This window comes from Quercus lobata, chromosome 12, assembly GCF_001633185.2.
Source record: "Quercus lobata isolate SW786 chromosome 12, ValleyOak3.0 Primary Assembly, whole genome shotgun sequence".
Classification (NCBI taxonomy): Eukaryota; Viridiplantae; Streptophyta; class Magnoliopsida; order Fagales; family Fagaceae; genus Quercus; species Quercus lobata.
In genome coordinates, this window is record NC_044915.1 from 26,370,373 (window position 1) to 26,384,816 (window position 14,444).

At 33.6% G+C, this 14,444-nt stretch overlaps 2 protein-coding genes across 3 annotated transcripts; one reads left to right on the plus strand and one right to left on the minus strand.

Moving 5' to 3' along the window:
* The first annotated feature begins 1,328 nt into the window (after positions 1-1,328).
* On the plus strand, positions 1,329-8,055 carry LOC115972342 (proline-rich receptor-like protein kinase PERK1). Of its 2 annotated transcripts, XM_031092605.1 has the most exons (8): positions 1,329-2,012; positions 3,732-4,214; positions 4,324-4,410; positions 5,550-5,620; positions 5,920-6,005; positions 6,365-6,512; positions 7,044-7,205; positions 7,592-7,885. In XM_031092605.1, the coding sequence occupies exons 1-8, from the start codon at positions 1,355-1,357 to the stop codon at positions 7,793-7,795; spliced, it is 1,899 nt and encodes a 632-aa protein (XP_030948465.1). In that variant the 5' UTR covers positions 1,329-1,354; the 3' UTR covers positions 7,796-7,885. The 2 variants fall into 2 exon arrangements, with proteins under 2 accessions (XP_030948465.1, XP_030948466.1); XM_031092606.1 differs by lacking the exon at positions 7,044-7,205 and having other exon boundaries at positions 7,592-8,055.
* Positions 8,056-9,372: 1,317 nt separating this feature from the next.
* On the minus strand, positions 9,373-14,194 carry LOC115971457 (protein Mpv17). The gene is made up of 3 exons (XM_031091386.1): positions 13,833-14,194; positions 10,836-10,927; positions 9,373-9,979 (listed from the first exon to the last, which is right to left on the minus strand). The coding sequence occupies exons 1-3, from the start codon at positions 13,980-13,982 to the stop codon at positions 9,571-9,573; spliced, it is 651 nt and encodes a 216-aa protein (XP_030947246.1). The 5' UTR covers positions 13,983-14,194; the 3' UTR covers positions 9,373-9,570.
* Between the last annotated feature and the right edge of the window lie 250 nt (positions 14,195-14,444).

Here is a 14,444-nt window from a genome sequence, read left to right on the forward strand (position 1 = left end):
GTTAAAATTGGTACCTTATTTCCAACTTTGATAGAGAGAAAAAAAAAGGTAGAGCCACGCTAGGTAGAATAAAATAAGCTAATGATATTTTTGTTTAAATAGTAGGGTTTTAGGGTACAATAAAATTACAATTTAACCCTTATTAATGCGGGGTGGGGTGGGTCTAAAAAGTGTAAACCCATCCCCACCCCGCCCCGTGGTGTGGGTCTAAAATCTTGCCCCATCCCCGCCCCACCACCTTTGCGGGGCGAGGAAAACCCGCACGGGGCGAAGCGGGGAGGGGCGGGTCAAGCGGGACGGGGAAAAATTGCCATCCCTAAACATTGTCATTCATTATTAAATTTATTTTTTTATATATTATTCTTATTAGGATAGATTAATTTAGCAAAAATTTTATTACCTAAAGTTTCACAAAAAAAATATATATATATCTCCCTTTTTAAATTAAATATTAAATTATCAAAAACAAAGTTTTAAAGAATCAAAATTTATACTTTTTTTTTTTCACAAAATAGAAATTTTACTCTAGCTAAATCTAAATCATGTATATGTGTGTGAAGCTCCTTCCTAGAAACTTGAATTTTGGCTCTTGCCTTCCACCCCACACAAGTACTTATATTTGTGAAGTGACTATCGTGCCAAGAATGCAAGATGGTTAAAAATTATACTTTAACTCATCTAATTATATGATTTTATTTTAATTATTAGAATAGTTCAATTTAGATAAAACTTGTTTTCAAAAAAAAAATTAGATAAAACTTTATCATCTAAATTTCATGAAATTCAAAATTCTACTTGAGCTTTCCACACTACACAAGCACTTATACTTATAGAGTGACCATCACGCCAAAGATTACACGATGGTTAAAAATTATACTTTAACTCATCTAATTATATGATTTTATTTTAATTATTAGAATAACTCAATTTAGATAAAACTTTATCATCTAAATTTCATGAAATTCAAAATTCTACTTGAACTAAATTTTAATTAGTAAAATTTGAAGAAATTTAAAATAAAATTTAATATTTATTGTAATTAACTTTAATTTTTAATTTTCCAACAATCAGTAATAGTGCGAGACTAATATTGATTTTGGATATCCAAATTCCAAAATGATCGAAATTCATTTTGATATCGTTGCAGTAGAAGCTAGATAGATAAAAATCCCATTCGAAATCCACCCGTGATAACAGTAATATATATCTCGAAATTTGAAATAACTAGAATTCATTGTTTTGAATTGGTCGAAACTAATGTGTTCACACCCATAATAACCCTTTACATACAAACAAATCAAATCACATCCCATGTTTAATTTCTTCTTCTCTATCACCACCTGTTTTGCAAACAATGGCTAGTCCACAAACATCACCATTATCATTGTCTCTTCCACCTGCTTCTTCTCCTGCTCCAACAAATCAATCACAAACTCCTCTAACTTCTCCTCCTTCTCCACCACCAACTCCACCTCCACCACCACCACCACCACCACTGCCTTCTCAGCCTTTAAAACCACCACACAGTACTTCTCCTCCTATTCCTACACCTTCATTACCTCCAAATCCTCCATCTGCGAGACCCTCACCACACACTATTTCTCCACCACCACCTCCACCACCATCACTGCCTTCTCAGCCTTTAAAACCACCACACAGTACTTCTCCTCCTCCTCCTATTCCTACACCTTCATTACCTCCAAATCCTCCATCTGCGAGACCCTCACCACACACTATTCCTCCACCAACCCCACCAGCCTCTCCATCACTGACAAGAACTACTCCTACAACTCCTAGTGGGTCACTATCGCCTTTAGCATTGTCTCCGCCATCTCCTCAGGCTACAAACAGTCCCATCACATCTCCACCTCTGCCACCACATGTATCAACCGGGATTGTAGTAGGATGTTTCATTGGTATTCTGGCTATTGTGATTGGCATATATTTTGTTTTTTGCCGGAGAAAAAATAAGCACGAAAAGAATGAGGATTACTATTTCGTGGCCTCAAAAGGTGAGAGATCTTAAATGTTTGTTTTGTGTTTTATGTTTGGCAAAGTTTTCTACAAAACATTGATGCAAATTCTTCATTAATATCTTTATTTTGTATTTAATGGGAATTTGATGGAAATTCATTAAGATGCTACCATGTTAAAGAAAAAGAAAAATATTGAAAATTAACACATTCCACCACATCAGAAAAATTTACTCTTTGAAATTTTACAACCAATATCACTTATTTTTCGGCGCAAAACAAAACAAAGATAAACAAAAACAGACTAGGGACTAGTTTTACTTTCACATTCATAATTTGAGCCATTATCATAAAATTAATGTTTATGATAACAAACAAAATTCACTTTCAACAATTGATCTGACATTTCTTCAAATCTAATATTCCTTAAATGCCTTTCATGCGATGGCCCCATTATTACTATTAGGATTTATGCGTAAAGCATTTTAAAATATATATTTAAAAAAAAAAAAACTTATAAATTCTAAATGGTGTGGTTTATATCAAATACCTCAATAATCTATTTGAAAACTTGCTCAAAATCCACTTCAAATGGATTCATTTCAAACCTAATACTTTTTAGGAGAAACTTCTCGTATTTTAAATATTAATTGAATAATTTTTTTTTTGATATTTTTTATTTAAAAATCTATTTTTCTTGTCTTTTAAGATGTAAGATTATTACTAATTATGTTTTTGGGTTTTCAAATTTCTGCTAAGATTTCATTTTCAATTGGTAATATTGCTAATTCACTTAATCTTTCTTATGACATATTCTATCTTAAATTGGATTTTATTAATTTTAATTTTTTGGATAACTTCTTTCTGCATACACAAATGTAAGATGCATTGTCAATTAATATTTTATAAGTTAATCTAGCCTAGCCTTATTACTTAACTTAATATGTTAATTAGACTATTTGCTTCTATTTATAAAAATTTTAATTATAAAAATCAATCTAAATAATCAATATCATAATAAATATCTTGTCTGTGATTGTCATTGTCTCCAATGGCACTATATATTACACTTAAGGTATTGAACAATGGATTTTAATAATGAATTTGGCCGGAAAAATATTAATTTTAATTTTGATAAAATGAGAAAGGAAGAGTAAAATTTTTTAGGGATTGCAAATTTTTACTATCTTAAACTATCGTAAACTTAATAAAAATGTATTAATAGAATGCACAATATTCAAAAATAATATAATATTTTTAAAAATAATTTTTATCCCTTACATTTTTTGGCCTTAATTAAATTTTTTACAGACCAATAAATAAGGCATTCGATTGGCTAATAGAAGCTGTCTTTTTTTTCCCCCTTGATGAGAGGCCTTACTTTTTTTAATTATATTCTATGGTTGAACCACCCCGGTTGGCTTCTTAGGCTTTGTCATGATGAAACTATCATTTTTTTTTTTTTTTTTGAAAAACAAATACACATACAAGAGAGAGGAAAAAAATGTTTTAACACAAAAGTACACCACAAATGATGAAACTATCATTTAATTATTATTTTAGATTTTGTAGTCTAAATTTGGAATTTCCCTCGCAGTTACATGCTTATGATTTTCCGAATAATTTTTATAGTAATTCTTTTTCATGTTTAATTTAAGACACATGCATTAATTCATAGTCGTAATTATTGAATCTAATCTGCTAATAAACCCCTTTTTTTTTGGGTGGTTGGTCTTATTGATAAATGTTATGTTGCAGTACTACCCCAACATTATTCACAAAAGAATGTTCTACGATCAAGGGCACATTTTCTCAAGGTGTTACCAAATCCATTTCCCCAACCTTCTCACATGAGCAGCAAAGGACGTTCTGGTTTACTTAGTCCAATGTCTGAAATTCCATCTCCACGCCCTGGTGCTGCCTTGGGTTTTTCATGTGTAGTTTTCACATATGATCAATTAATGTTAGCCACCAATGGTTTCTCTGAGGCCAACCTTCTTGGACAAGGCGGCTTCGGGTACGTACACAAGGGTGTCCTTCCAGGTGGGCAAGAAGTTGCAGTCAAGCAATTAAAGATAGATAGCCATCAAGGGGAGAGAGAATTTCAGGCTGAGGTGGAGACCATTAGTAGGGTTCACCACAAACATCTTGTTTCATTAGTTGGGTACTGCATTACTGGGGCTGAGAGGTTGCTTGTTTATGAGTTTGTTTCAAACAAAACCTTGGCATTCCACTTACATGGTAAGCCTATTATCTGCATGATGTTTCTGATATATAACCAATACAATTTTCTATCTTTCATATATGGTGTTAGTGTCACTGGAAAAAAAAATACATTAATGCACTGCAGGAGAAGAGCAACCTGTGATGAACTGGGCATATAGAATGAAAATCGCTGTTGGGTCTGCAAAAGGACTAGCATATCTTCATGAAGATTGTAAGTTTTTCACACTTGCTATGTCTCTCTCTCAATATACTAAAAGAATGACGAAATTCTTGTGCATGACAGTAACAATAACTTTGGTAGATATGCTTTGGTGTTGAACAATTAATCTATAACTTCTGTCTGATGTAGTGGTAAAGTGTAAGTTTTTTAACTTTTTTCTTAAAATCACACAGGCTCACATATCCATCTACCACATTACTCGTGTTGAACTTATTGTCTATTTCCTCTTCAAATCATCTGTTATGTTAATGTATAACATTATAAAGTGAATTCCTAGTCTAATTGTATTAGCTTACCATCTCCTTAACAACAACGCTCGACTTCTTATTAAATTTATACCATATATAATAACAGAAGTATGCATTCTATCTCAAAAAAAAAAGTGTTGCATTTAATTTTCCAAAACTCTTTTTGCACCGCATCATTAACATTTTTTCCAAATTCATTTCGTTTAAAGCCTTATTCAATTATCTCCTTTACGTCTTCTTATATTTTATAGTTAAATTTTTTTTTTCTTTTTTGTTTACGTCAAAGATAGAAGTATATTAATGTATGAAATGGAAAATTACAAAGAAAAGACCTTGGACCGGAGCTGTATTACATAAAGGTCAAAAACAGCCAGGCACAGTGGCCTACAGCTCCACGAAACCAAGAAAAAAATAAGAAAATGTATATTAAAGACCGAAAAGCAAAAACATCAAGTTCGCTGTCGGTGTAATTTGCAGCCGAGGAGTTTGTTTCTATATAAATTTGGTTAATACTCCCTTTGCATCTCTCTCCCCCTTCCATTCCATGCAAAGGTTAAAATTTATAGAGGAGTCTCTCCATCATCTGCTTAGTACGCGCAATTTTTTCTTTTTTGTTTCTCTTTTGATAGGTTTTTCAAAATATTATCAATATTATTATGTTAATCAATTCAATTATGTTTTGGGCTGATGTAGTATTTTTTTTTTTTTTTGACAAATTTGTGTTAGTATATGTGTTTTGTGTACAATAATAGATTATTGTCTCATTATTTTTATGAATCCCATTCATCCCACGTGTTTGTGATAAGTATAGTTACTCATAAGAACGTCACTTGCTTGAGAATAAAAGTATCAGAGTCTAATTAAAGCTATTCATTCCTGCAGGTAATCCAAAAATCATTCATCGTGATATCAAGGCATCGAATATTCTTCTTAACTCTAAGTTTGAGGCAAAGGTGGGACTCTTCTCCTTTTTGTGTTTGTATTTGTTTTAGTTCAGAAAATGTTTTAGATCTTCAAATGAAGTTTATTTCCGGAAATCTGTTTCATTAAACCAGATATTTGATTGATAAAACTCATCCACTCGTAAGTTGAAGTAACTTCAAGACACTCTTTTTAGATTTTTTTTTTTTTTTTTGATGATAAGTTGATAATTCATCCACTCGTTTAATGATCTATACATGATGTGTAATGAAAAACAAGAATCTCTACATATATTATGTTAAATATTAATAATCAAAAATATTATTTTCAGGTTGCCGACTTTGGACTGGCCAAAATATTTTCAGATACCACTGCTGACATTACTCACATCTCTACTCGAGTGGTGGGAACCTTTGGGTAAGATCATTCATGTTCTTATATTACAATACTAGATCAGTGTACATTACTTCTGTATATAATTATTGGATAAATATTAATATGAACTTAGTCATTCTCACAATTCCATCTTTTATGTGATCAACTAAGTTTACTTTTTATCTAGTGCTGCTTTGAGTAATCCTCAAGCATTGGATCTAAGTCTAACTTGACTTAAATAAGTTGACCTTTCTCTCTCTCTCTATTTTTGAGTTTTGTGAACTGCTCATGTTCTTTAGCATGATTAACTTGTCATTTACAAATTCATTAGGATAACCATAGCCATGAATAGCATTGAGTGATACATGTTTTCAACCAACGTAAGTGCTTATTTCTTTCAGGTACCTGGCTCCAGAGTATGCATCAAGTGGTAAAGTAACAGATAAATCAGATGTTTATTCGTATGGAGTCATGCTCTTAGAACTCATAACTGGACGATTACCTATCAGCCAAGCACAGTCATCAACAAATATAGGCCTGGCTGAATTTGTGAGTTCTCTTGCATCACTACTATAACATCTCCTTTAGATGGTTTGATGAACTGAGATGATGGGGTAATTTAATAGCACCTAATAGTGGTTTAGAAACCACCAAATCATTGGTTTGAAACTCAATATACAAGTTATTTCTATATGAATGCAACATTTTTATTCAAGTTATTTCCATATGGTTTGAAGAACTGAGATGATGGGGTAATTTAATAGCATCTAATAGTGGTTTAGAAACCACCAAATCATTGGTTTGAAACTGAAGATTCAAGTTATTTTCATATGGTTGCAACATTTTTATTTTATCAAATTCAGTGTTAGTCATGTTAGTCAACATTTATATATGCTTTCATGCAAGACCAAGTATGTTTGTTGTCAATTTAGCAATATGAGATCAAATATATGGTACAAGAGAACCATTTGAATCATTTGGTAAAAGTATTTCTTTTGAACTTCAAAAATTCTTGAGTGCAGCTGCAGAACTATGAGTCTTCATTTGATTTAACCACATTTATTTGCCTTGACATTATAGGCTAGGCCTTTGCTCTCTAAAGCACGAATGGTTAGCAATTTCGATGCTCTAGTTGATCCAAGATTGCTGGGTAATTACGACCCCAATGAGATGACTAAAATGGTAGCTTGTGCTGCTGCTTGTGTGCGCTATACAGCATGCAATCGTCCACCAATGAGCCAAGTAATCCTTTTTTTCTTTTCCCTGTTTGTTTTTTCTTTGAGCAAGTAGTAAGAAGAGTAGGAGACCCCACTAATTTGGAAAATATAGAGAGTTCAAATATTACTAGAAAACTAAGAAAAGCTTTTTCTTTATTCAATAATGAAAAAAGAAGAAGTCGTGTGTGTGTATTCAGGCGACTTGTATATTCTTTAGCACCCCCTACTCACATGGCCTCCTCCACTGTCCAAGTCCCCCCTAGTTGGAATGGTATATTGTTAAGTTTTATTGACCCCTGATAGTATTCTTCTGAATATCTAAAAAACCAAGTGCAAAATAAGAAATATTTATTCATTGTCTGTAACTAATTTTTTTTTTTTTTTTAAATAAATTTGTTTGAAACCAAGCAGATAGTTCATGCTTTAGAAGGACATGTTTCTCTGACGTCTCTTGGTGAGGAAATGCAACCGGAGCATGGCAATACATACATGAAAAACATGAAGTCGATATTTGAAGGTCATGGATATGGCACCAGTAAGTACGATAGTGGAAACACCAGTGAGTTTGGTCGTTACCCATCTAGCTCAAGCAGTGAGTCCCACCAAACAAACTGAGATTAAGATGGCAGAGATGAGGATGGAGGGCCAATATATGGAATGCTCATTTTTGTCCCTTGGAACACTTGCTTTTTCTTTCTGGGGGATTTCCTATTGGATTTTATTTACTTCATTTCCTTGAGATAAAAAATGGGGAGGCAGGGGGTACTAAAATTGCTTAAATTTTCTTACTCAGGTCTGTTCAATATCTGTTATATGTGGTTGCATTTAAAGTTGATCGTGGAAGCATGATAGGTGATGATGCTTATCATTGCAGCTTAGCCACTGCATGATTAAATACAAGAAACAAAGAGGATCCTAAATCTCCCCTTACATATTTACCATGCAATGCCATAAATGGCTGGCCCTTATGGTAAAAGTGATAAAAGTGTATTTCAGCAATCATAGGCTATAATTTATGTGTCAATCCGTAGTGTGCTCTAAAGTCTGAAGTATAAATATCAAATACAAATCCTATTTCTCACTTTTTGTGTTTTGCTTTATGCGCACCATTCACTGCCTTCCTATCCAAAAAAAAAACAATTCACTGCCCAAACAATGTGGGCTTTTTCCATTCATGCTTTTCTTCTTTAGCCGCCAACTTTGCTCACTTTGCAGTAAGCAGACTTTGTGGCAGCCAGCAGCTGCATAATTGGCTCGGTCAGGCTTTACCCAACCATGCAGGCTCGTCAAACAGCTGCTTTCATCAGTTCCAAAAATCATCCTGATTGTTCTTCATACTCTTTCATAGCCCATTCAATGTTATCCACCCTCAGCTTTGTTTCCTCCCCAGTCCCCATTGATTACCCATTTTCACAAAGCTGCATGAGGTGGTCATGTCTCCAAAAGGTTAGAAACGTTGAACAAGTGTTGGTGCAACGACAAACCTGAGCAGGGCTGATTTCCATCATAGCTTATGCATTCTAAAGAAGTTCGTATGTAATATGAACATCCTGGAGCTCCAGTGCTAATTGGATTTCCATTTAGCTGCTGATTATCGATCTTTACCTTTTATTTCCTCCTCTTCACTGCATTTTTAAGGCAAAATGCACCATTTCGATCCATTTTGAACCATTTTCCCAATCTTTTTGTAAAAGTTTCCTTTTACTAACAGAAGTTCAATTAGATATTTTGGAGACAAGTGATCCTCTAACCGACATTAACAATCAAAAGTTTCTTGATTCAGCACTTGTTACAAAATGAATTGAACAAAGGATCACAGCTCAAATCTCATGTGTTATAATCTTTTTCATCACTATGCATTTATGAGGAAGTATTTTAGCAGAAGGTTTGACTTACCTCTAGTACTTTTTTAACTAGATATCTCTTGTTATTTTAAATATACAATGACAAGTGATAGTGGGTTTTAATCTCCACATTTTATTTAGTTAGTGAGTGATATGACAGTTTTTCATTAAAACAATTGGAGGTTCTAGTTAAAAAAGTATTAGAAGTAAACGGTAAACCAAACCCTTAACATAATGTAAGAGATCATAGCCAATGTGATACAACACCAAGCCAAATCCAAAAACCAATATCAAAGAAAATTAAAATCTTTATTGATTAAAGATGATAGAATAACACGTAATGTCAAATTTTTTTTTTTTTTGGGTATTACAAGTGAAAACCAGGTCAGTGTGAGAACAATTTCATTACTTCCCACATCCCAACTTTAAAAAGCTAAATTGGTCTTTTTGGTGGGTTCACAGTGAACTCTTTACCTTTTCTGACATGTATCTTCACTATGATGAGCAAGGTCAGGGATGAAAGATGAAATAGCTGTTGAAGAGCCATCACCCACCCTGGCCTTTTTGGTCCTTCAAAGGTAGCAAAGATTTCAACCATTGCTTCCAAGGAGCATCCTGTTGTTGCTCAACCCATGACAAAAAACAGCTATCCACCAAGCAGAAGAAGTTGACATAAAGAAGCTGATACCTCACAGGTATGTATCGGAAATTTGCAACTTGAAGAATTGGCCATATGCCTCCTTCCAAAATCAAGGCTGGGAGAAAATCCCTCTTCACATCTTCCTTGATTTGAGGGACACTCTTTCCATTTGTAAATCCCATGTAAGTGAAAAAAACGAGTAGATCCAATGGGCCGAAAATGACCCCATCAAGAGCAACTTTAGTAGCAACGAACCGAAAGGATTTGGGTTGCATTAGAAGTCGAAACTTTATAAATCGGTCCAAACCTTCATACCTACAAATGAAATGAATAATACGAAATAGTTTGGTATACTAATGGAAAGATATACACTATTTTCTTGTGTGTGTGAAAAACTCAAAAAAAAAAAAAAAAAAAAAAAACACCTCCCTCTCTCCCTATACCTCTGTTTGATGGTCCCTTTGTTTTCTTTTACATTTCTTTTTATCCGGGCAGGAGGCTTTAAAACGTTAAAACAGTTTAATCTACAGGACCTCCAAATTCCATTGAATACCACAATATTTTAAATCAGGACTAGCATGTGGCCTAAGATGCCTATGATAAGCCTGCCTCCTCTAATTGAAAATTTGAAGCAATACTCTGATGTGTGCAACCACATGTTAAACTCACCAACAAACTTCCAACTTCAATTTTTTTTTCAGGATTGTTTACATACAAAAGACAAAGTGAAAGAGGCAGGAATTAACAACTTCAGCAAAACGGAGAACCCACCCATGTGTTTGATTGAAAGAAAATGCATTGAACAGGGATTTTTAATGAATACCTTAAATTTTACTCTAGAAACAGGTCAGGCACATGTATCAAGTAAATATTCAAAAAATTATGTGACTGAAAGAGACTTCGATACTTGTATGGGGGTGCACACTTCATAGCCTTATTCTTATAGCAAGAAGAGCAACAGATTACAAAAGTAAATTAAATTATGTTATATGCTTTCAGAATGATTTTTGGCAAGTTTCTTTTAGCTTCCCTTAAGAGACAGATTTTTGTCAAAAGAATTTCAACACAAATACTTATATAAATACCCCATTTTATATCAATCAATAGACCCAATCTGTCATAGAAGGTTATTTTCTATAAAAAATAAAATAAAATAAATAATTAAACTTACCAGAAGTGGCCTACTGGCCCAACAAATCCAAACCCAAACAAACTGGTTGCAGCCACTCGTTTCCAATTGATTTTCAGCTCCTTATCTTTACCCTGGTGCATGCAAGATAGGTTGGTCATTCGAATAAAACATAAAAGTAGTGCTTAAAGCTTTCGTAACATGTAATTAGGCCAAAAAGAAGAGTCACATAAATTTTTTAACAATTGCAAAATGCCTGTGTTTGTATCATATGAATAATCTATTTAAAACAAATAAAGAAGAAACTAGAAAGCATAAAAATACATAAATTTGAGAATTTGTGCAGAAAGGGCAGCCAGTGGCTCCACAATAATCTGCACAATCACTGGCATTTGACCAGTCATCACTGCTGACTCGTTCCACAGAGAAAACAAAGGATACTTCAGTCTTTTTGTCTTGCATTGTCATAAAATGAAATAGGTGTCAATTGCCATATTGTGACTGATAGGTCCATGATTACAGTGATAATTAGAAACTGTTCCCTTGCAAAAGGGGCTATCAGGATTTTTGGTACTACCAGTGAATATTTTCTTTTATAAATAAACATATTGGCCAAAAAACAAGTGACTGATTTATTTATTGTTCTCCTTTATTTTCACTTTCTATTCAATGGGTAGAATCAAATTCCTAATTTGAGTAAACACAGTTCAAAAGAAGCTGGAACATGTTTGGCACTTAAACATATATCATGAGGATGATGTCACCCATTCTAATTTTCATCTCTTCTTATTATTTTTCAAGGCTGCAGTAATTAGAAAAATCCTCTCCAAACATAATGTTGCTGATATAAACATTATAACCCTTGTAAACATGAAAATTGCAGAAACACTGACCATTATAACCATAAAGAAGCCTTAATCAAACCTTGCCCAGAAGAAGGAAATATCAAAAATACCATCCATGAACAGATATAGACATGATCTACACTGGTCAATTTCACGATGAAGATAATCATAGATAGAAGAAAATATGGTTCAGAAAATTTTAGATGGTCTTTAAACAAAAGAAAAAAAAATCCAGAAGTTTGTGTTCAATGAGAAAGCCAAACCCTCAAGCACCAGCATAGAAGTAAAACAATGAAGACTACAAACTCTGAACAATCAAGTAAGTAGCTAGATGGGGTACAAGTGATAGCCCAATAGTAATGGCATCCTTTGTGTTGCCCCATGTCTGTGGTTCGAACCCCACCTCCCCTTCCCCCACTATCTACTTTATAAAATAAATTTAAAAAGTAAGTAGCTAGACAGACACTATCATAGTGATCTCAAGAGTATTGAAATTGCGAGCCACAATCCAAAGTACTTTGTGTAACTTGTAGGAACATTTCCCACATCATCTGATTTAAACTAAATGATAACAATCAGATGTTTTAATGTTCAGCCGTTTTCCCATTAAACTTTGAGGCTATAAAAAGGTCGTAACTAGTGCACAAAACTCCCACTTTTGCAGAGTCTGGGAGAAGTGATTGGTAGGTAGCCTCATCCCCAATTTTTTTGAAGAGGTTGATTTTTAGACTAAAACCTTTGACATGCCGCTTTGGGTGGAAGGCACTTAAAGCCTATTGAACCCCTAATTATTCTACAAATCCTAGGCCTATTGTTTTACAATCCCAACAATAAAATAGTAATTTCAACTAACACTATGCCACTGGTTAATCAACCGTAGACAAGTTTTCATATCTTTCTGGCATCAAGCACTCACAAATCTTCATCACCTTATGGCATGGATTTCTCTCACAATATTCAGAACATACACAAGCGCTGCACGTTGGACAGGAGCACCTAAGTGGAGTACCGACATAGAGAGTCAGATAATTTAATCACAGAGTTGGATATCTTCGCTGTTAATCATATTTGTATAGAGTAATCTGCTATGGTTCAGACAACACCAAAAGGAGATTGCATTGCACGTGGATAACAATATAAGAAGATTAGGATGATGGTTTTCAAGTTGAATTCAAATAAGCTTCTGCAGTAGATTAGGATGAGAATTTCTGCAATAAATTAGGATTAGAATTAGGATTAGGATTAATATTTGTATTTCAATTCAAATAGGAGTTGGGTCCTATGTTTTAGGAATTTGTGGTGATGAGGATTATCTCTTCACTAGTATTTATGTACGTAGGAATTATGAATGAAGGGAGCAGAAATTAAACCAAAAACTCTATTATCCCTCTCAAGTTCAGGAGGCTAGTCACCTCGAATCGACTAAGTTATCTTTTTAATTTTCCAGTTCATAACATAATCCCACCCCTATTTACACTCTCCTCTTTCAACGCTGCGCCATCACCATTATACTACGTTGGCTTCAGCATCAATAATTTTACTCTCAAATCTCAATCCAAAAAAAGAAAAGTTTACCTTGATCTTGTAAAGCACAGGGAAATTGTCAGGAATCTAAAGTCAAATCCAACACTAACAAATATCTAAAGATAAACCTAAACCGCCATTTGACAAAATTGAAATTATTTGAATACAAAAGTGTATTCATTGTAGAATCCTAGTGAGGAAAGTTCCTCTGCGTACTTGACCTCTTAAAGCCAGAACTTAGTAGGCCTGTAGAGTACATGCCAAAAGCTCCACTTTTTGCCTTTTGCAACCTACAATTTAGGCATAATATCCCATCAGTAATTCATCGGAATCTCTTAACAATATGTACTTTCTTCATTTCTCCATTAGAACCTCATAATCCACTACATCTTAAGGGAATAAAATGAACAACAACAAGAAGCTAATTACAGATAGCAAATAAGAATAATGAATCCCAAAAAAATGAAATTAAGCAGATAGCAAGAAAATGACAGATACCCAATTGACCAAACAGTGAATATATACACATGCTTACATGTAAACAAAGAAAGAATGGCAAAAGGATGAAATAGAAGCAAAATGAGAGAAACCCATATGCCAAAACATTGAAAAAAAATAGCAAAGTCATTTTTTTTTAATCAACAATAGGGTTTTCTTTATGGTTATTAACCTGAATTTGACGCTTGTTCTTGGCAGTGGAATAGGTGATGGTTTGGGCAGCAATATCTCCAACACCCCATATGATAGCTGAGCTGATGACCTGAGTTTTAACTGGGTGGACAGCCAAGCAATTCTGGTACCATTTCCACAACTTCAACATTTTCCCAAAAGTATGTATATACACAAGAGAGAAAGAAATTCCAGAAAAGAAAAAAAAATGGAAGATAGACAGAGAAAGTGATATAAAGAAAGAAACGAGAATTATGGGTTTTGGACGGTCATGGCCTTTTGGGCTTTCGTTTTGGCGAAGGCCTGAATATTCAGATGCACCTTTGATCTAATCTTTGATTTTAGTACTTTTCCCAAGTGCATGAAATAGTGTGATTTCTAGTTTATCAAAAAAAAAAAAAAAAAATAGTGTCATTTCTAGAAAGTGTTCAAATGAAAAGAGTAATCTCTATTGTAGGAAGGTTGACCCAAAACTATAGGTATTTGTATTGTTTGTATTTTTTTTTTAAGTAATTTACTATTTTTTTTAAGTTGCTAAGTTTTAGACTTTCAAACTTTTATCAGCTCAAATATTTTAAAACTTAGGACATTATTTCTATCTTACTTATAAACA

What these genes read in the sequence shown, in the direction of transcription:
- LOC115971457 (XM_031091386.1), bottom strand. Translation starts at nt 13,982, where the DNA reads ATGTTGAAGTTGTGGAAATGGTACCAGAATTGCTTGGCTGTCCACCCA. An exon ending in AGAACAAGCGTCAAATTCAG is followed by an intron (nt 10,928 to 13,832) that starts GTTAATAACCAT and finishes TGCATGCACCAG; the next exon opens with GGTAAAGATAAGGAGCTGAA. An exon ending in GGGCCAGTAGGCCACTTCTG is followed by an intron (nt 9,980 to 10,835) that starts GTAAGTTTAATT and finishes TTTCATTTGTAG; the next exon opens with GTATGAAGGTTTGGACCGAT.
- LOC115972342 (XM_031092605.1), top strand. Translation starts at nt 1,355, where the DNA reads ATGGCTAGTCCACAAACATCACCATTATCATTGTCTCTTCCACCTGCT. An exon ending in AGCATATCTTCATGAAGATT is followed by an intron (nt 4,411 to 5,549) that starts GTAAGTTTTTCA and finishes TCATTCCTGCAG; the next exon opens with GTAATCCAAAAATCATTCAT. An exon ending in ATATAGGCCTGGCTGAATTT is followed by an intron (nt 6,513 to 7,043) that starts GTGAGTTCTCTT and finishes TTGACATTATAG; the next exon opens with GCTAGGCCTTTGCTCTCTAA.